Source organism: Hermetia illucens, chromosome 2, assembly GCF_905115235.1.
Source record: "Hermetia illucens chromosome 2, iHerIll2.2.curated.20191125, whole genome shotgun sequence".
NCBI classification, from domain to species: Eukaryota; Metazoa; Arthropoda; class Insecta; order Diptera; family Stratiomyidae; genus Hermetia; species Hermetia illucens.
Window position 1 is genome coordinate 187,482,627 of NC_051850.1, and position 22,884 is coordinate 187,505,510.

At 44.7% G+C, this 22,884-nt stretch overlaps 1 protein-coding gene across 3 annotated transcripts in view; it reads right to left on the reverse strand.

Annotated features, from left to right (window-relative positions):
* Positions 1-6,776: 6,776 nt before the first annotated feature.
* Positions 6,777-22,884, reverse strand: part of LOC119650092 (Down syndrome cell adhesion molecule-like protein Dscam2) — a 305,680-nt gene continuing 289,572 nt past the window's right edge. Inside the window, exons 30-33 of one of the 3 annotated variants that reach the window (XM_038052607.1) lie at positions 22,808-22,880; positions 22,355-22,504; positions 22,081-22,252; positions 6,777-7,833 (exon numbers count right to left, since the gene is read on the reverse strand). In XM_038052607.1, coding sequence (XP_037908535.1) covers positions 7,692-7,833; positions 22,081-22,252; positions 22,355-22,504; positions 22,808-22,880 — 537 coding nt within the window. In that variant the 3' untranslated portion in view covers positions 6,777-7,691. The remainder of the gene's footprint in view (positions 7,834-22,080; positions 22,253-22,354; positions 22,505-22,807; positions 22,881-22,884) is intronic. The other 2 variants (XM_038052608.1, XM_038052609.1) reach the window with 2 other exon arrangements.

Sequence of the window (22,884 nt, forward strand, 5' to 3'; positions counted from 1 at the left end):
AACTATCAAACACCCTCCAGCAGCGATGATATGGTCCCTTATCTCAGCCGATGGACCAGGACCGCTATATTTTGTAGAGGGAACAATGGATGCCTGCCAATACCAGTTTTTGATTGACGACATTTTGTGCCCTCATTTTAATTACCTGCGATGCTGCCGACATTCAACAACCTTTATGCAAGATGGTGCACCTTGTCATCGTGCTAAATCTACAATTAATATGTTGAAAAGATGTGACATTCCGATTCTAGCGTGGCCTGGTAATTCCCCGGACCTCAACCCCATCGAGAACGTTTGGAGCCTATTAAAAGCTAAGGTTTACGCCTCTCCTAATTCAAGTTTAGATGTTTTAAAATTAAAAATTGCCGATTTCTGGGAAAATGACGATGAAATCAAGCAAATGATAGATCGATGCTATGAAAGTATGCATGACAGAATAAGGGCAGTTATTGACACTAGAGGTAGTTTCACAAAGTATTAATGTTTAAGTCAGATTCCTTTTGATTAAATAAATTATATATAAGATAGGGAATCTAAAAATAGCATTTTCTATTTTGTCTCTATTTTCTGTAATAAGCTTTGGAAGAAAGAAAACCAAATTTCGGAAAAAGGTAGTGTGGTCCTAATTTAATGAACAGGGTCTGTAGATGAAAAATCGGAGCGTCCTGTTTCTTTTTCTATGACATAGAGGGCATGCTTTTTGTAAAAAGTCAGCTCTCTGTCAAATTTAGTCTTCAATTGAGTGGTTTTTCGAAATGAGTGCTGTTTACGCCTCTCGCTTTGAGGCAATTTTTCTATGTTTTCATGAAAAAGGACCCAAATTAACGCAAACTGCTGCTGCGAAATATATGGAAAAGTCGAAGCAGTTCGTTAGCAAGTGGATAAATCGCTATAAAAAGGTCGGTAACGTTGATGATTTTCCTGATCGCGGAAGTGCAAGCAAAGTCTCAAAAAAAAAGACGAAAAAAAGATTCTCGCATTGTTCTCGAAAGATCCAACTTTGACTTTACGTGGAGTTGCTGTGAAATTGAAAGCAAAAGGTGTTGACATATCTTACGGAACGATTCGCAGCCACTTGCTTGCCAATAAACTGAAATATCGCAGTACTTTGGAAAAACCAATGTTGAGTGCAAAACACGTTGAAAAAGGAGTGGAATGGGCGAAGGAAAACTTGGACCGCGATTGGAGCAACGTAATTTTTTCTGATGAATCCTCCTTCTGGGTATTTCCGAGCATCAAACACGCCTGGGCAACCTCCACCAGTAGGATGCTTCAACGGACTGTTAAACACCCCGTCAAGGTCCATGTTTGGGGGTGCTTCTCAAACAAAGGTTTCGGTACTTTGTTCTTATTTACCGAGAATTTAAATGCCGAAAAAAATGAATAAAATATATCAAAAGGTTTTGTTACCATCTGCTAAGCAATGGTATATCAAGAAAAATGAAAGCTGGATCCTCCAAGAGGACAACGATCCGAAACATCGGGGTCGAGCGTGTAGCGAGTGGAAGGCGCAAAACGGAGTTGTCACTTTAGATTGGCCATCTCAATCACCGGATGCAAATCCCATAGAAAATGTGTGGGCTCTGATGAAAATGCAGCTTCGCAGACGCAAGCTATGTAATTTAGATCAACTTTCTCGACAAATTCGGAAAATATGGAAGTCTTTTCCGGTAGAATATGCAGAAAAACTAGTGGAAAGTATGCCCCGACGGTGCCAGGCCATAATTGACAATGCAGGAGATTGGACTTGCTACTGAGGTATTTGCATTGAGTATTGACGACCAAATTATCAATAAATTTGCGAATTCAATCAATTGTTGTTATTATTTAACAGTGACCACGCTCTTATGTAACAGATAGTAAAAGCATTGAAAATGATCCACGTCAATTTCGTCCAAAAGCAGTAACAACACCAGAAATCTTCTTCTTTTTCTTCAGCCTTTGTCCCGTTCACAAGCGGGGTTGGCTCGTCGTGATCGGTTTCGCCATTCTACTAGTTCTATCGAATGCTTGATCTGGGTGCAATGTCGAGGCTTTTAAATCCCCATCCAGCGTATCAAGTCACCGTTGTTTCGGCCTGCCTTTTGGTCGTAGGAAAAATTCAGGATATCGTATTGGAAAATCGTCGAGTGACCTTAGGCATCTCATTGGGCAGTGTAAGCAATATTTTGTCCGAAGTATTGGGTTTCAGGAAGCTGTGTGCAAAGTGGGTGCCGCATTCACAACAATAGAACAAAACCATATTCGAATGCGACTTTCTCAGCAACATTTAGAGCGCTTTCGAAAGGATACAGTGGATTATCTGGGTCGATTCAGTACTATGGATGAGACTTGGGTCTATCATCATGATTCTGAATCAAAACAAGAGGCAAAGAATGGAGTAAACCTGGTTCTTTGGCTCCGAAACGAGTTCGTGTCCAGAAATCGGTCAACACGGTGTTAGCATCAGTTTTTTTTTGGGATGCGAAAGGAATTTTGTTTGTGGGTCACTTGCAAACTGCACCTGCTTCTTAGAACTCATTTCCCGAGATCCTACCCCTCGGTGTCAGGCGACAATATTCTGTCTGACATGCTGTTGAATAGAAGGGGAAGGAAGAAGAGCTGGAAACTAGCAAAAGAGGCATGCTCAGAAGCTAGGTTAAGATGGACAGTGGGAACTTTTAAACCACTGAAATCTCCCGGAGTAGATGGCATTTTCCCAGCACTTATCCAGAGAGGCCTAGGAATTATCTTAGAGTCTCTTCTGAGGGTGGTAAGGGGGAGAATAGCACTGGGATACATACCAAGGGCATGGAGACGGACAAAAGTGGTCTTTGTTCCGAAAGCGGGTAAAAAGGATCCTTTTCACCCTAAATCTTTCAGACCCATTTGCCTAACATTGTTCGTACTCAAAACAGAGGAGAAGGTCATAGACAACTATATTAGAACTAACGTTCTAAAGCGTAATCCCCTACATCACTGTCAGCACGCTTACCGGGCAGGACGGTCAGCTGAAACTACCCTATGTGATAGAATCCAAACTGGATTAAGGGTTATTAGTGCCTGGTACAGGAAGGTGGGACTGCCGATTAACCCAACCAAAACCACCATAGTACCATTCACTAGGAGGCGGAAGCTGGATCACCTGAAAGCCATAACATTACATGATATGGAGGTGAAACGAGAAATAGAGGTCAAATATTTGCGAATTACGCTAGATCAAAAATTACTCTGGAAGACACATATCGGAAACACTTGTCGGAAAGCCACGAGGGCTCTGATGACTTGCAGATCCATAGCGGGGAAAAAATGGGGTTGCAGGCCAAAGATACTACTTTGGATATATACTGCAATAGTACGGCCAATGATTACCTATGGAGCGGTAATTTGGGCAGAAAGAACTGAACTCAGCACACAAGCCAGGGAATTACATAAGCTCCAAAGGCTGGCTGCGTGTGGATCAGTGGGGTAATGAGGACATGCCCAACGGCATCCCTGGGCACTTGAATGGGGCATGCCTCACACAGATTCCAGAGGGAAGCGAATTCTGGAAATGGCGGCGAGAACAGGACTGGTAATTCTAAACACCGGATCCACCCCAACGTTCCGGCGCCCGGGCTGCGAAGGAAGCATTCCAGACGTAACCGTCGCCTCGGAATCACTGGTGTCGCTGGTGGACGGGTGGCGAGTTCTGGAAGACTTTTCGGCATGTGACCACCAATACATTGCTTTCGAAGTGGTGGACACAAACTCTCGGTGTGCGCCACCCCACCGATCTTTCTGTGTGTAGAACGTCGCGAAAGTGAATACCGGGAAGTTTGTCGAAACTCTGGGAACAGGTGGGGCCACGCTGAGGGGTACTCCTGGGGGCGGTGGCGCCGCTGCTGACACTGTCGTAAATTCAGTTATGAACCTGATAGCGACGGTCTGCGGAGCCTCCATGCCCAGGAAGACATCGAGGCGCGGCAAACCTTTCATGTATTGGTGGACAGTGGAAATCGCAGAGCTTCGGAAGGAGTGTCATAGGCTCCGTCGCTTAACACAACGTCTAGGCGACCGGGGGGAGTCATGTACCATAATGATCGAGTACAAATCAGCCAAAAGGAGACTCCGCAGCGCAATAAAGAAGAGCAAAGCTCGCTGCTGGCAAGATCTGGTCGACGAGGTGAATGGGGATCCGTGGGGACTCGGTTACAAACTGGTAACCCGAAAAATCGGGGCTTTGCGGAAACCCTGTTCACTTAAGGCCGAGCAGATGGACTACATTGTAAGGGCACTCTTCCCTGCACACCCCGTATGGGATGGTGACGTCGGCGCGGAGAGCGCAGAGGACTGTCCACTTTTTTCTATAAAAGAGTTGGAACAGGCAGTCCTCTCTATGAAAAACAAGAAGGCGCCAGGACCTCATGGTATTCCAGCAGAGCATTTTCCCTGCTCGTTGGAAAGTTGCGAGGCTTGCGCTGATCCCTAAAGGGAAAGGCGATCCCGAATTGCCGTCTTCATACCGCCCACTATGTATGCTTGACACTGCTGGGAAAGTGCTCGGAAAGCTCATCAGAAGTAGACTCGCTGAAGCGATACGCGCTGCCGGAGATTTATCTCCCCGGCAGTTTGGTTTTAGGGCAGGGAGATCGACAATTGATGCTGTCATGCAGGTCGTGGACGCCGTTCGACGAGCAGAGGCACATAGCCGCCGAACTCGACGGGTGGTGCTCCTTGTAACGCTTGACGTCAGAAACGCCTTCAATTCCGTAAGATGGAAAGACATTCTACGCATACTAGACAATACCTTCAACGTTTTGAACTAACTCTTACGGATTTTGAGGGACTATCTGAGGAACCGCTCCCTGCTCTATGAAACACTAGAGGGTCAAAGGTGGATGGAGGTCACGTCGGCGGTAGCACAGGGATCTATCCTAGGGCCGGACCTCTGGAACGCTACCTATGACAGTCTGATTAAACTCGACATGCCAGAAGAGTCGCGCCTGGTCAGCTACACAGATGATGTCGCAGCGCTTGTTGCTGGACGCACTGTCGAACAGGCGCAAAGCAGACTCGGTATATTGATACGACGGGTAAGCGGATGGATGACTACTCATGGTTTCAACCTTGCACTGGAAAAAACCGAAGTAGTCATCCTGACTAAAAAGAGAATTCCGACCCTGCGTCCCATATCGTTCGGCGAGTCGATAATCGAGTCAAAATCAGCGGCAAAGTACCTCGGGTTGACTTTTGACTCAAAGATGAGCTTTTCTGAGCAAATCCAAGCAGCAGCGAACAAGGCTGCGGCTGGAGTTTCGGCGTTAAGTAGGCTAATGGCAAACATTGGGGGTCCTACGTCTATTAGGCGACGTCTCCTGATGAGCTCAACGCAGTCTGTCCTGCTCTACGGCGCAGAGGTATGGGCTGGCGCCCTTAAAAAGGAGGTATACCGTAAACGCCTCGCGCAAGTACAGAGACAGGGAGCTTTACGGGTGGCGTCTGCGTACCGCACTGTCTCTGAACCGGCCGTGATGGTGATCGCGGGAGTTATCCCCGTTGCCCTTCTCGCTAGGGAGCGTCAGGCCATATACAAACGGAAGGGAGATGAGCCAAGCGAGGTGGTGGCTCGCGAAGAACGGCAACACACTCTAGACGAGTGGCAGCTCTCTTGGTAAAATGAAACTAGAGGCAGATGGACCGCGCGGCTCATCGGCAACTTAGGTGCGTGGCTGATTCGGAGGCATGGTGAGACTGACTATTTCCTTACCCAATTTTTAAGTGGGCATGGAGGTTTTCAGTCTTACCTGCACAAGATTGGAAAGGCGCGTTCTCCGGATTGTGTGTTTTGCTATGGAGTTGTGGACGACGCCCACCACACCTTTTTTTCTTGTGAAAGGTGGGATGGGGTTCGTCAGCAGCTCTATTTAAACACAGGGGATCTCTCTCCAGACAACATTGTCGAAGAGATGCTGAGGAATGCTGACAGGTGGAACCGTGTTGCCCATTACGTTCGGCCCCTTCTCGTTGCTAAGAAGATAGAACTCGACCGGTGGAGGAGCCGGATGGCAGGGGGTTCCTTGAACTGACAGTTCCCTTCCTCCTCTCCCCTCCCGTTGGTGAAAGGAATTCCCTGATTTGAAGGCTCCGCAAGGCGGGAGAGTTCGAGGACTAGCCCGAAGTAATGTGACAAACGGTTCCAGGCTAGCTCTCTGACGATGGAGAGGTGTTTAGTTGGTAGTCCGATGACGTACCGAATCGGGAGTCCAACACTGTGTGCGTAATTGCATTCACCTACCCTATTTAAAAAAAAGTACATTAGCATATTCCAGACGGAAATATATGCCATAGACAAGTGTGCCTCCTTTAATCTGCAAAGGAACTTCAGGGGGCAGAACATAGCTATTCTCACTGATAGCCAAGCACCGATCAAGGCACTTAGATCCAACCAGGTGAATTCTAAACTGGTATGGGAATACCTTGGGAGACTGAATACACTCGGCTCGTCCAACAAGGTCTGGATACTTTGGGTTCCAGGCCATGCTGGGTTGGAAGGCAACGAGGCAGCGGACGAACTAGCCAAGAAGGGAGCAGGGACGCCTTTACTCCGGCCAGAACTCTTCTGTGGAATCGGAAATGGTTTCATGGCTATGAATCAGAGAAATGAAGAGGAACGGTTGAGGGAACTATACTGAGCGGGCCTATCAGGGATGGAGCAGTCTAGGGTGCTTATTGGGGGATACGAACGCATTCGCACAAAGGATTGCTTAGACTTTACCAAAAAGAACCTCCGAATCGTAGTGGCAATTCTCACTGGTCATTGTCGGCTGAACTATCACCTAGGGAAGCTAGGGATATCTACGGATACTGTCTGCAGGTTTTGTGAGGATGAGGTTGAAACCTCTATACACGTCCTGGGACAGTGTCCGGCAAAGTATTATAGGTCGAGGCAACTGGGCATCAAATGATGGGGTCATAGCAGCTGAGGAAGCGTATTTTTTAGCCCTTTCAGATTCTTACTTCAGGGATGGAATTCACATATTGGAGCCTCATTGGAGCAAATGTATTGATGTTCACGAAGACTATACTGAATAATAAAGTGTATTTCAAACCATAAAATTGTGTTTTTCTTATCGAACCGCAAAACTTATTGAACTACCAGGTTGTTGTTGGAATTTCGGCTCAACTTTCCTTAAATTTCGGGGTAAAAGTGCTCTGGTTGTAAAGGGCGAAATGATACTAATGTTAGTGTCCTTTGGCCAAAACATTACATAGAAACGTTTCGAGATATGTGATCAATGGTTCAATATAAAATTCATTTTCAATAAAATTGGGAGGTAAACTTCTACGGCAACTTTTGCAAGTTCACTAAGATCAGATGAAGTATGATTTCAACCCCATGATATTCTTATTATCAACTTTTCACATTTCATAAATGCTTTGGTTATATATCTATCACTATTTACAATTGTTTGAATTACTTCCTCCGATAGAAACTGCTTGAAATAAACTTCAAATCTTCTTTTCAATAATAACTATCTAAAAAATGGAAAAGGAGAAATAACTATTTTTCTTTACTTGCTGCCTCTCGCACATATTCAACGTATTGAACAAATTAAATTCTTATTCATTTAAATTAATAAATATTTTGTGTTAATATTTTCATCTTTCACTGTTAATATTATCCGTTATTAATATTGTGTACTTTGTTGCAATAATGCTTGGACTTAATACTAGACATTTATCTGGAAAGCTTCACGTTGCAGTTTCGAATTGGCACGTATTCTTGGGGAATTCCCCGTTTTCTTATCGTTTCCGTCGGAGAATCTTGGGGGTGGATTGATGTGATCGTCGTATGAGTTGTAATTCGATATACTGGAAATAGAAAAGGAAATCATGAGGTGATTAGAAAGTACTTTTTTACGTAGAGGTCAGTTGTTGATAAATATTTTATCGGTTCATGCTGCATTTGGTTTTAAGGGTACCACTTGCCGATTGATCAGTGCAAGGTACATATGAAAGGGGCATGTTAATTCGTTTCAAATGGGGTATATTTCGAAATCATTTTGGTAAAGCTTGATTGGTCAACCTAACCCCTGGAGGAGGAAGGACATCTAAGAAGAAGAAAAATTTTCCCTTCTCAATCTCCACTAAAAGATCACAACGGTCCCTTCAAAATAAGAACTTAAAGCTCTCCGAAAGGAGAGAGAGATTTTCCGGTTGGGTAGTTTCTGATAATGGGTCCACTAAAGAAATGATCACTTTCGTCCCCGCACTCTCCACCTTTCCAGCTAATGTCAAAACTAGGCCCGGCTTTGGAAAGCACTACTAATCGAGACCTTTCATTTGATACCCCACATGACTATATTTGGTGAAAAAAAATTACACCCTCCTTTTGCATGTATGGAGACACCCCCTCTTAAATCGACCTAGAAGGATGTAACTCACTGTATGCGTGAGCGTTCACAGTTTCCACCTTTCCACCAAATTTGGTGTGAATCGCTATAACCGTCTCCCAGAAAAATGCGTGTGACGGACAGATAGACAGGCAGACCTATGAGGCGTTACCAGATCTCCCATCAGGCGCGACCCTTCGTGCGGATAAGGAAATGCTCGGCGTATGCGTATGAATATTTACTTGTACGCATTCGAAGGTGTGCATGCATGGGTATGCTTAGAAAAACGCCCACCCGTGGATAAAAATGGCTATGGGAAGTTTACCCAGAATGATAAACCAATATGGACGAACAGAAGGTGTATAAACTTATAGTGCAGGGCCTCGGAACCCCAGTACTGGCTGCTTTTGGGAGTGGGCAAGCAGGCTCCCGGTCGTCGATATCCTCGACTGCAGTGCCTCGGTGGTGGACAGCTTGGCCACCGTGGCATCTAATGTTACAAGCAGCTTAGTCAAGAAGGTGTTTAAACCGAGCACATCGCTTCCTAGAACAACCATAGCAAACGCGCAGTAGGAAGTGCCTCAGGAGGAACGTTGATCGTTAAAAGCCGCAGTGACACCAACCACATCCGAGCGCAAAAAGTAAGGGGAGGCTCCTCAGGATCGAGAGCCGGATCCGTTTAGAAGAAGCTTAAAGATTATGAGATCTCCTTCAATATCCAAGGCGGAAAAGGACCTGGGCCACAGGAATCCTGTTGACGCCAGAAAATGTGCAGAAAGAAGAATGGAGGCTTTGGAACAGAAGTCGGACCTGGAAGAGTCATCCTTCATTTTTCTAGGTGCGAAAATTGTTGAGTTGTCAGAATTCATCAAAGGTAAATGCAACATGCACCAAGCAATCAAGCATATGGTGAGAACCATCAGGGTTCTATACAACAAATCGCGGGAAGATAAGAAAGATTTGAAGGAGAGCCCTGAAAATAATCCTCCGACGGTGCCGCAGGGGAGACCCAACCGAATACTCGCGGATGGGCAGAGGAAAAAGGGGGTTGGGAAAAAGGAAGACGATCATCCAGGACATCAGTAGGTTCCAAAAAAACAGAAAAGCGTACCACCCGCTTTGAAGAAGGGGCTTAAAGCCTCGGTAGGCGGGAAAATAGTGCCTAAAACACTAAGAGAGCCGATGTCTCAAAAGTGACACGACGGTTGGACTAAGGTTGGACCAAAGAAGCCAAAAAAAAAAGTAGAGAATGGGAATCCGTCGCGAGGCAATCATCATTTCAAGCATGGGTAGTATGTTCTATGCAGACATACTAAGAAGAGTGAAAGCTGACCCTGATCTCGAATATTTGGGGGGAATGTAAGCTGAATTCGGAGGAACCAAAAGGGAGATCTAATGCTGGAACTGAAAAGGTCCGAAGAGAGCAAAGCCCAAGGCTTCCATAGCCAAGTCAAAAATTTACTTGGGGAAAAAGCTGCCGTGCGTGCTCAAAACATGAGATCGCTATACAGTGCAAGGACCTAGATGAGGTCCCTTTCTAAGGCGGAAATTTGCACTGCACGACTTGCAGGAGGCATCCATTGTAAGCCTTAGACGGCGACCATTCGGTTGCCAGCAGAAACTGCGCGCAAGTTGCTGGATGTCGGGAAGGTCCGTTTTGGATGGGTAGTTTGTCGCCTTAGAGAGCAAATCTCATTGAAGAGATGCTTCAAGTGTCTCTCGTACGGACATCTAGCGAGAGTGTACACAAGTGTGGTTGATCTGCCTAGCCTATGTCTACACAGATGTTGTGGTGAAACAGGCCGAATTACTCGGGATTGTAACAAGGATCCCAAATGCATGTTGTGTGATGGATAGGAGGGCCTGGACAGCGGGCATATTGCCAGAAGCGACAAGTTTCCCGAGTTCTACTCTCGCAGACCACCCATGAATCAGAGGTGCAAGCAGCTATTCGAACCCTATAGAATCCCTAACAATAATGTATCGGCAGCCGATCCGGGCGGCATTGTGGGCATGTGGAGCCCAAGCCATACAAGAATGTATGAGGCAATCCAAAAAGTAGGTTCGTATGGCGAAAATAGACGGCATATACCTAGCTTGGTACTGATGGAGGGGGTAAGTTACTCCCGAAATATAATCTACATTGAAAAATAAAAATTGTAGTTTGAAAGAAGTTACTGGTCTATCAATTTTTGACGGCATATACGTCTACAGCTGCTATGCTCCTCCAAGTCTGACGTTGGCCGAAAGGATGAAAACGAAAAGTTATCGGTGGTGACCCAGTGCAGATTAAGAGAGGCAGAGGCGTGAGAAAGGCGCACTTGTGAATGCAATCGATGGGCGAAGGGAGAGACTAGAACTATGTCCACCCCGCGACGAAATACTTTGTGATGGTTTCGTGAAGAGGGCAGAAATTAGGGGTGGTATTAGTGGGTAAAAATCACACACTCTGGAACATGTCTACCAGTGTCTTTGGAAGATTTCTACCTCCGGAAAAAGACGGACAGACAGACAGACAGACAGTAAACCGATTTTAATCCCCCCCCCCCCTTTTGGGCGTCATAACCTTCCAAAGGGGGACAACATACATAACCGTCCTTTGCCCCTACCGTTATGGCCTGAAAATATCCCCACTTTGGGGCAAAATTTTTTGACAGGGTTAGAGAGAGAGAAGTCCTACTCCTTCTTCAAAAGCCCCACAGAACTCTTCAAAAATTTTTAAGGTTGAAAAGGGGGCTCCCCTCACTCCTTGCATTAACTTCTCGCAATCTCCGGGGGTGGGATTGAAGTTTCAACCCATACCGAAACAGTTTTGTATTATGAATTCATTTGATCGCTGAAATCACCGTGAACATAGATTTTTGTGTGTTTGACAGAGAGACAGAGGCGGGTAAAAGGTAATATGTGACTCTGAAGATTTGCGAAGTCGATGCTGCAAGATAACCCAAATCAGATAATGCAACCTTGAAAAAAATATCTGCTATCAAACCTTATTCTCGTTTAGCCAATCGGAGAGGATCAACTGTTAACCACGGAATAAAAAATAGCACCGGATGGATGTGGAAGGAGACCCAAAACAGACATGGCGAAAATCGGACGCTTGGTGCTTCAGGCATGGAAAGGTGAAGAGGATGATTGAAGCTGCCGACGAAACTTACTTCGAGAAAGAAGATTGGATTTCACAAGGAGTGGTTGGAAGCCTGGAGAAAGGTGTCACCTCGGAAAAGGGGAGATCGGAGGAAGATAAGTCGGAGGGTTACCATTATCTTTAAACGTGGAGAAAGATGACATTCTGACATTCTCAGGAGAGTGGAGAGATAATATTAATCGAATTAGAGGGTCCCAGAAAAGAGACCTAATATTTGAGCTCAAAAAATGGAAGGATGTTTCCGCGAACAACTTGTTGAGTGAAGTTGCGAAGTCCTTAGAACTCTTTAGGGAAGCTGGGGCTAGTACGCAGGAGATTACTATAGTCTTCAAGGATATAGATGAGACCATGATGAAGAAGGAGTTTCGTCAGACCTTGGAAAAGAGTTCGGCCTTATTGGACTACACTTGCTGAGTATGAGCTGAAAATCATAGCAGTGGTTTCTAACGAGTGGGTTTTTGAGTGTGGCAGCAACTTTACGAAGCGCATGTTTCCGGGCAATGAGGCTTTATCAGAGACTCAGAGCAAAGCCCGGTAGATAAGATTGAAAGGGGATACACAGACAATTCCGGGGCCGCTGTAAAGAGGCCATTCAGAGGTGCAAAAGGACTGCTTTAGACAGTTGTGGGACTATGCCCTTATAAATAATTGGAAAGGGCCTACACCCTGCACCTTTTAGAAAAGATTGTTAGCATTCTGTTTCCGCACTACATAAACAGCGGAACTCTCTGGTACGAGACAGATGAGCTCCCCAAAAAGGCCCGGCGCTGGGTTCCCTTTTGTGGAATGTCATGTATAATAGGCTGCCCGTTCTCCCCATCCTAGAAGGGAATACGTCTTTCAGCTTTGTGGACGGTCTGGCTGTAGTTCTTACAGCAATTCACCCAGGAGGTGTGTAGACGACGGTTACAAAGAACCGAGCTGATCCTGACGGATGAGTAAGTAAATGAACCGTAGAAAGAAGAATACTGTGAAAGTGGTTGACATACGGCCGTCTCGAAGCTAGCCATCAAATACCTGGGGGCAATGATTGATGCCAAACTGTGTTTCAGAAAATACCTAGAATATGCATGTCAAACAGTTGGTGCCACCGGGACACTGCAAAAATGTTGGCGGGCTGAAACCCTGAAGGAGATTGCTTTTAGCTGGATTGGTGCCATCCCATGCGCTTGCATACTAGGAAGGTGAATTTGGTTTAGATCAATGTCAGAGTCGTATGATCGTTTTTAACGCAGCTGAGACACGACTCATTCCCAACATTGGGTTATGCCTGGAGCGAAAACACGGAAAAATTATGGCAGTTGGTCGTTCAGTTCAGTGTTTTCGTTCAGTTCCTCAGAGGACACGGTGGTTGCTACAGGCAATATCTACAATGTTTTGGGTTAGATGATTCGCGGAATTGTCCTGGATGGGGTGGTATAGCGGAGGTTCCAGAGCATATGATGTTTCACTGCTTAAGGTTTACAATACGGAGAAGCGCCGGGAACGAGCGTGCACCCGGACAATATAGTGATGCTGAGGTCGAAGGAGAACTGGCTTAGGACTTCTTTCTTCTTCGCAATTGTAAAAATTTCGAACAATCTCTGAACTAATGGCTGGGGCTGAAGAGATCTGGGGTATTTTTTCAATGGGTGCCAAATTCACAAGCGGCTGCTCTAGTATAATAATCGGTGGCGCGACAATTCAATTGGATCAAGACCTTGAAGTGTGCTTCATACAAGACAGTAGCGATACACTACAGGATTACAGTACTCTTAAGAGGCAATGTGGTCAGCATTGCGTTCGGCGCGGTTATTACCCTGATTTGATCCAGGTACTCATTCAGAACTGAGTCTGCTAGTGTCCGGCGGGAGGTATCTAGTAACATCAACCAGTATTATGGTCCAGCCTATCTATGCTGCCGCAATGCTCTATTATTCCAGGATGAACTTGAAGGGGGGGGGGGGGGGGGAGGGGTTGTTCAATCAATTTCTAAAAATATACTGTTATTGATTTTTTTGAAGAGACGTCCGGTTGGAAGTATTTTGATCCATAGATACCATAGATTTTTCGGTTGGGTAATTTCGGGGAATGGGCCCTTGGTTTGTGATTGCTCTTTTTCAGCCTCACTCCCCTCGCTTTATAACAAATTTCAAAAATTTGACTAATTTCCTAAAGTTCTAAGTCTTTTTGCGGATATGGGAAATTCTTAAACTTTACGTGACATGGTTGTATTCACCGCGCGTAACCGTTTCACAATAATCGCCTAAGATAGGCAGACAGACCGATAAGAGGGCTGAAGTACCTGGAGCGTATTCTTGCTGACTTTTTAATCGATAGGGTTTTGCGCTGCGATTCAAATGAAGGGTGGAAATCCTGTCAAGTAACAAGCGGCCGCTCACAAGGATCCGTTCTAAGCCTACTCTTGTGGATAATTTTCTATAGCGGATTACCGACGATAGATCTCCTTACTGGCGTGGTCACCAATAGTTTTCCGGACAACATTGGACTGAGAGTTGTCGTACATCGGGGGAGATATACGCTAATGAAATTGTTTATGATATAGAACGCTTGCAGAAGTATAATGGTAAGCAGTACTTATCATGGTAGCCTACACCCAAGTATTTGGGTTCAAATTCGCCTTCTTATTTGAAGGCTGGTCAACTTCACTCTACTATATACCCAGACTGTGGGCAGATGTATTGAAACATGTTCTGAAACATTCCGAACCATATGTCATCGTAAAATCTTCTGAAACTATCGCTACGTGGTGGGGGAGGTGGTGCGAATTTTGATGTAACGCAGTTTTTGAACGGGCAGGGGTTTTAGGCAAGTTATCGGACATACCTCTATCGGTTGGTGCATGACACATAACCGTCTGGCAGGAACAAATGGTAGGTTTTGACCGTTTGCACCCTTAATTAAAAGACAGATAGACAGACAGACAGTAAACCGATTTTAATAAGGTTTCGTTTCATATGAAAATTTGGAAGGAAATTTAGGTCAAGGAAAGTATGACAGCCTAATTGGCTTTAAGCAACAATAATTACATCAAAAGTCAAGATTCAAAGCAGTTCCTGCTATGAAAGGGCCTAACGACAATTTGACTCAACTTAAGCGAACAAGCTATTGGCCGTATAACCCGGAAACTAGTTGTGGGTGAATGCAAGAACCGGGGTTGGATCAGCGCTCTGCAGCAAGAGTCTGATCTGAAGAGCCTGAGAGAGACAATGGCGGACCACAGACGGTGATCACCACTATACCTGCGACATCAGGGAGCAAGGCACTCTCAGCTCGCATTGGGTGGGTAGTATGTAGGCTTTGATGCACCAGAGAAGGATCTTGATGTTGATTGGGAGTTTTTTACTAGACGCTGATTTCGAGGAATCAAGATCTGCAAGATCCAAGTTGAGCTAGAAAAACCAATACAAAAGGATAAATCTGCAATTTGCTATTACAAGCACGTTGCCCGTCCGTGACAAAGATATCGGCATTTTGGTTGAAAGTTGTGCCTGTAACAAATGAGTAGCTCACATGCAATGAAATACATGCTGAATCAGACGTATAACTTCTGAATATTGATTATTATTATATTTACCAAGGAATAAACAAATAAGGGCCTCTTTTCATCTTTAAATGAAAACGCCTGAACTAAAAAAAGATTTCAAATAATCGATCGTGGTAACCACTCTTGAATTTTGAAGCCTTGGTTCCAAATCGGATTGATATTAAAATATGGTACCAGCCACGTTTAAGATAGTGTGGATATAAGGAAAGAGGCCAGTGACTTTTGATTCATTTTTCAAGTACTAACCTCGTCCTTTGTAATTTCAGTCATCAGTCATCACTTGTGTTAGGGACTTTTTTCAGGCTAACGCTTAAAAAACTACATCCAAATCCAGTGATTCTTTAGAAACTACCGGGGGACCCGAAAAAGTTCCCAGAGTGGGTTTGTGCGTTTTCCTCTTGCTGAAAATATATACAGAACATCTTTGTGATCAGCACCGGTAATAATGTTAATGTAGTTTCGAGATTTAGTCAAAATTAGTATAAAATTGAGGTTCCGGAGTTTTCAGATTTTGAGAAATTCAAATCTTTTATTATATTGAACCTAAAAACGTTTCGTTGTTTTTAAAGGAAAGGAAATATTGCTCCTGGGGTCATGTTTAACTTGAAGCAAGTCGGAAACCGGAAGCTGGGCGCCTCAAGTATGGAAGTTTCGTGTAAATCTATATAAAAAATGGGTTTACAGCGGATCGTTTATATATATTTATACATAGTTCACCATTGGACGTAATACTGACATCGAAATGATGTCTTAGAATGCAGTAAATTTACGCGAAAGGGACAATTTTGGTCTATTGCAACTTTGTTGGTAATAGTGGGGTTTCCATCAAACTTTTCAGAACTGACAAATCACATATAGAAGGAAGAAGTCTGTGAGAATCTAGAGGGGTACCAAGTGCGGAAGTTTGACTAAACCGTAGACAGATGAGACTTTACCTCCCGTCATGAGTGAAAGACAATCTAATTTTCAATCAAATGGGCATATTAAAATGATGGAGTAAAAATATTGTCACCAAACATTTAAGAAGCCAGTCCAGTCCAGGATATAATCCTTCAACTTCGATTTTTTAGTTAAATAGGTTTTCAGGGGGAGATCTGCTTCAGTTTTCAATGCGTACATTTTTAATTCTAACTCCTTCATTTTTCAACCGATGTAAAAATTACTAATTGAGGCCTTTCATTTCATTAACGTTTGTAGGACTTGCCACGGACTGCAACAGGGAGACGCGCGATCGTGTGTCCTCTTCGATCTGGCATTTGGAAAAGCGATCTTAGAATCAGAAAGTGAGCGTGAGAGGTACTCCTCAAAGGTGCACTTGCTGCAAACTCTAAACAATCCTCAGCTCTGGCTTTATTTTGGGGATCAAACATCGAAATCCACACGCGAGATCCTTAAACGGAATGCGTCGGAAGGCTTTGCTAGGACCTCTTATAAAGGTCATACCTATGGTAAAAGACGATGGCGTCAAGATTTTATTAGGGGTAACAAACTGGATGGCTTTGATATAAGACCAGGACATCTAGAACTTCCAATTCGGTAGGTCCAGATTGGACACCAGTTGCTGCTTGACAATTATGATGATGACAGCAGCATCGGGTAGGTACTAGAGCTAGCCATCCTAGTTTTTTGGGCTACAGGAAGAAGAGAAAGTTAAAGAAGAACCCAAGCGAGTGGCTGAAGAAGAATTCAATGAATGGTTGGCACGTAAAGCCGAAACCAAAGCAACTGACCAGGCAAAATACCGAACACAAGAAACGAAACCGAAGAAAATAAATGTTACAATCAAAATTTCATTGTTATTGCAAGTTTGTAAGCATCGTATTTTTTTAAAACTAAATCTCGTCAGGCCACAAGTGTCGGCGCTACCTCTTTCTCTTTAACAAATATTATAGACCTGTTTTGCTTCTCCTCCGCTCTTTCTGTCTTGAACTCTGCTCATTCCACTTGCGCGTTTTCTCTCTCAGGTCGTTCGCTTTCGCTAACGATGTCCTCAGTAACTCCGTGGCCGTAGGGGTGTCGTCAGCAGCATGTTTCCTCCAACTCGAGGTCCAATTTGCTTTGGCCGGCGTTACAGTGGATACCGTCCGCTTCAATGACGCGCTGGTCTGGCTGTCACTGAGTGAGACGATTAAACTTAACCACTTATTGGCAGTTGTACGTAGTGAGATGATTAAATCTAACCACTTACTGGCAGCGCTAACGTTAGGTGACCGTGAGCCAAGCCAAATGCTATGTGAAATAAAGCAGTTAGGTGGTGACAAAGTCGGCACCGAGCTGCTACAATCTTTGTAGCTGCAGAGGCTTCCGGATAGCATACAGGCCATCCTGGCATGTGCGGATTCGGGGTCTCTAGAAACGTTAGCCATCATCGCGGAAAAGGTTCATGAGGTCCACGTGCAAGCCATGGTTGGTGAGGTGTCTCGCGACAACTCAAGCCAGGTGGCCCAGCTGCAGCAGTGGGTGACAACATTAACAGCCACCGTCTCTGAGTTGGGATAGGCCGTCGGTGCTTTACTTTCGGGGAATAGGACTAGATCAAGGTTTAGGTCCGTCTCTCGAAATGGGCGATCGGATAGTAAGTTGTGTAGATCTTCGACAAGTGCCGGACCATGCTGGTACCATCGTAAGTTCGCTGAAAAGATTTAAAAAGGTTTCGGCCCTTGCAATTTCACATCAAACAAATCAGATTTGCCGCGAGTTCTGGCAACTGCCACTCGAAATGCAGCAGCACGTCGCCCCACAATCTACGACTCGTTGAGCCGGCGCAACTACCTGGTCGATTCTTCCCGCATCTCGCGGCAGCAAATTCTTCGTCGATCCGTACTTATAGCTACAAGCAGGTAGACTTGGAATTAGGACTTTTCTTGGTGTTTCGTTATCGTGAACAGCATACCCATCTTAGGCGCGGACTTCTTCTGCCACATCGATTGCTAGTGGACATACACTACAGGCCCCTCCCACAACTTTCCTAAGTTTATCAGGAAAAATCTTATCGTACTCACCTAACATTCTTTTCATCGTTTTTGAAGATGTTGCCGACGCATGTATTCGTGCATTTCTTCAAGAATACCGCAACATCACTACCAAGCGTAGTCTCTCTAAGCCTGTTAAGCATAATGTTTAGCACCACATTATCACTACTTGTTCCCCATTTTTCTCTACGGTGAGGCAGAAGCTCGCAGTTGCGCGGAAAGTGTTCGAAGAATTTCTTAAGTAGTTGTTGGTCTTCGCCACTTCACATGGTCCCTAAATCCCATGAACGGATGGAGATCTTGTGGCCACTACTGACATCTAAATGCTCAGAGGAGACGAGGCCCTTACCCCATCTCACTCATCCACGATTTTGCGCACTCTATCGGAAACTGTCGTATTTTCTCGACCTTGGACTTAGTCCAAGCATACCATCAGATCCCTGTAGCTCCCGAAGACCTTAAAAAAGCGGCAATATGTAGACCCTTCGGACTCTTCGAGTCCAATAGGATAACTTTTGGATTGTGCAACGTAGCGTAAACCTTTCGGAGATTCATCCACTCGGTGCTGCGAAACCTCAAATTCCGTTTCGTGCATCTGGATGATGTTCTGGTCTCGTCTCCCTCTGAGTCCGAGCATTAAGAACATTTCGAACGCATTTTTCAACGACTCCTTGAGGCCGGTCTAGTTCTTAACGTTAACGTGCAAATTCTTGCAATCGCAGGTGAGCTTCCTCGGCCACCTCATTACCCCCGAAGGCATCCAACCGGTACCAGTCAAGGTGCAAGCGATTTCGATTTTGCCGCTTCCAAAGACTGTTAAAGATCTCAGAAGGTTCTTGGGTATGTTGAACTTCTATCGTCGTTTCTTGCCCAAGATCGCCAACCATCAATCGATTCTTAACGCGTTCTTGTCTGGTCTGAAAACCAAACTTCCGTCTGATTGTATGGTTCCTAGGCGTTTGAGAAAACCAAGCGAGAGCTAGTGGATGCTACACTTTTGGCATTCCCTCAGGAAGATGCACCCCTAGCCGTACTGGTCAATGCCTCAGACATTGCCGCAGGTGCTGCTCTTCACCAAAAAGTGAATCAAATCTGGCAGCCGTTGAGCTTCTTTTCCAAATAGTTGTATCTCGCTCAACGGAACTATATATGATCAGCGTCGATTTTCCTGTAATCGTCGAGGCGCAGAAGGACGACGTAGTTCTTCAGAGCTTGTGGACTAAGTCCAAATACACATTTATGAAACTATCTTCAGCTCAATATTCAGTATATACTGCGAGACCTCAGACAATGGACCAACGGCCATATATTCAGGCCGATTTCCGAAAGAAAGTATTTCACGCCATTCACGATCTAGCGCACCCAGGCATTCGGACAACAAATCGGTTAGTCACCGCGGAGTATTTCTGGCTGTCCAAGAACAAGAACATTAATTCATGGACCAGACAATACGTCGCACGTCCACCTCGACATCATTGGCCCTTTGCGAGACTCGCACGGTTTCGGGTATTGCCTTACAATCATTGATAGGTTCACGCGGTGGCTTTCGGACAGCCAAAAAAGAATTGAAATTGAATTGCTGAAGTCCCGTGGAGCTGGTATACGCGGAGAACCGGAGACTCCCCGCGACCCTGTTCTCGACATGAGGGACTCAGTGTTACCGGTCTGTTGCGTCTGCTCAAGGACGCAATGCCACGGTTGGAGCCGCCAACCACACGAAAACTTTAGCTGACGTGTTCAAGGATATCGAAGCCTGTACGCATGGCCTAATTAGGACGGGTGCTCCTCGGAGGTCGCTGCTGCGACCTTATTAGCCCTCTCGAAGCCCTAGAGCGAGGCCCACATTATTATAGCTCCAACGTCGTGCGTCGTTTCCTCGCTGAAACCCCTCCTTGGTTTCAGCTCAGGGTGGAGTGTTGTAGCGGAACGTGTTGGACGCACACAAGTGTGAATCGTGGTGGCCATGACATCGAAGAACTATTTTTGACAGCGAAAATTGTTTTTCGGTGTTAGTTGGGGTTCGAACAGAGGAACGAAGTGTAGAAGGATTCCTCTCAATTTAATTAAATAATTGGAATAAATTAAATAAAAAAAAGTAAAGTTTTCGTCGTACCCTCATTTAAAACTTCATGGCCCTACATTCGTTTGTCTTATTACGACCAACTTGTAGAAATAGCCTTATCCGGCTCCCAACTTCATTTTGGTGCATGGGATAGAGAGACAACAATTTCTCAATTTTCTCCCCGGCTAGGTTCCGCGTGCACTTGACTTCGTTTTTCAAGTCCCTTTCCCTGAGACCACATTTTCCTAGGGCTCGTTTTTTTGTCAAACCTTGTAGAGTAGAATTTCCTATACTTTCCTGACAGTATGCAATAAAAACATGGAGTCATTCTTATGAGTGTGTTGAGGGAAGCCTCTCAGAGGTCACTGGAGATGCGTCCAAGTCCTGAGAAGTGTCTTGTTGTGACCTTCATTTGTGTTCTATTTGGGACTTTTTCTCGCAAGGGAGCGCCTTTAAGTCTCTGGAATATGAGCTTTATTGGTTGGAGGCTGAAAGGCTGTGTTGGCCGAGCGACTGGGAAGTGTCTTCTCTTATTTTTTGGAATTGACAATTTTTTTTAGCTTTCGACGGGTGATAATCCCTGTCGCAAGGAGGAAGCTGGTAGTATGTGAGCATTGGGTTGGAAACGATTGACTGGAGCTATGCCCAACAGTCCCCAATACTTTGCATACGATTAGCTGTCTGAATCTAAGCAAGAAAGAAGGGGAAAATAACAAAAACAACAAAAATTTTCTGGCGTTAAGTAACGGATTTCGTTGTAATTTCTTTTTCATTTTCTTTCTTTGTTGGAAAGAAGGAAGGGATGAGACTGTAGTATCCCGCAGTACATTCTCATCTCCTGACCGAATTCCAGACAAAGAAGTGTCGATTTTCGCGTTTTTCGGTTTGGTTTTTGTTTATTGTATTTTCCCATTCTACGACGGGGAGCGACCCCCTGATGTTAGAAAGGACATTTTTTACATTGTGTACGATTATGGGGTTAAAATTGAACTTTTCCATCAGTGAATTTTGTGGAAGATTTGGGGGTAGTTTTGGGGATAGGAAGGCGGGTCACTTAAGAAGTCAAATGGACCAGATAAGGATCCCATTCAACAATACGAATTACAACCGATAACAGCTATGATGAAATCCGGGCACGGTTGTTGGGAACCAACAACTTATTATTTCAGCTTACAAAAACTCTTTCGCTCGAAACGTCTCACCATAGGGTCAAAACTCTTACTGTACAAGACTATGATCTTGCCAGTCCTTATGTATTCCTAGGAAACCTGGGGTCTTAAAAAGAAAAATTGCGACCTCTTGACCGCATTTGAGTGAAGAATCTTCCGAAGAATTTTTGACCCCCTACATGAGGATGGACGATTCCGTAGCCTACATAATGACGAAATCTATGGGCGGTACCATGATCGTTTGGTTGTGGATAAAATCCGGCTCAACAGATCCTTAATCCGTCTGGATGAGGATGACCCAGCCCGGAAAGTCTATAAGGGTAACTTCTATGGTAGAAAAAGAAGACCAGACAGACCCTGCTTGAGATGGAGCGATGGTGTAGGTCAGGACGTCAGACAGCTTTTAGGGATATCGAATTGGTGGACCTTATGCTGAGGGATGTTTGGAGTTCCTTATTAAGGCAGACCTAGACCGAATACGGGTTGTTACGCCGTTGATGATGATGATTTTCTTTGGGGAGACTTCGAAACCATATCCGATAGATGCTACTGCAACGAATAAAAAGATGTTTCCACTGCTAGGTGCTAGGTGAAGAGGTCTCATAATTCCCAAGAAGAATCTAGGTTCCTGTTAGTTCTTTGCCTGCGTTGTAGCTACAAAATGAGGAAGGATATCGAGGAGATGTGTTATTCGATTGGTCAGCAATTGAGTGGCGGATTTTCGCAAGTGTTGCATGAGGAACCTTCAATTATTTAGAGTCTCGAAAAGTTTAGTGTTACCTAAAATACTTTACCCACTACTTAAGCTTCTAACCTTCCTACCCTTACCTAAAGGTCGTTTCCTCATTATGACTTGAGTATCCACTAGAACTCCTTACATGCCTTTTCGGGGCATTTTGGGACGACTTGGCTGATTTTCGCGAAGAAAATGGTGGCTTAGATTTCCGCGATATACTAGTTGGGGTTGTTTCTGATGATGACGAGGTCTCATCTTGGGTATCTAAAAATGAAAGTAGTTATTATTGAGGTCCAGACTTTTCAGTTTATAGTTTCGTGTACAAGAGAGTAGTATCATTCTGCAGTAAAGCAAAGAAACACATACCTCTTTGTGGCCTATACTTAGCTTGATTCACAGCGCGTGAACTAACTTCGTTGTCCGATTCCGAGCCCAATGTATCGTATTCTGTAATTGGTATGTGAAGTGTTAGGATTTTCCTAACTTCGGAATCTGTTGAACCAGGATTGTCCGATTCTAAAAAGTTTAGTACGATTTCATGTGATATCATTTTAGATGAATGTGAAATCGAGCGTGTTTTTGTTGATATAGTTTTGAAAGGGTGGCGGAGATATTTTTAAAAAAAAAAAGCCCAAGGGATGAATTTGAGTTGAGTGGGATTGGGAAGGATCTTGAAGGACTTGGTTGCTTAGGCTAGGCAGGGGTAGATGATGTGAATGAAATGATCATGCAATGATTACTAAATTTTGATTAAAAAGCATTTATATAAGAAATTGTTGAGCAGAATACCACTTTGTGCTAAAGGACTAGTGATCTAACCTTGGCTTTCCGAATGCGGATCCCTGAGACGGCCACCTTTTCGTCGCACCTTCGTGTATTCTGGCTCCTTATTCTAT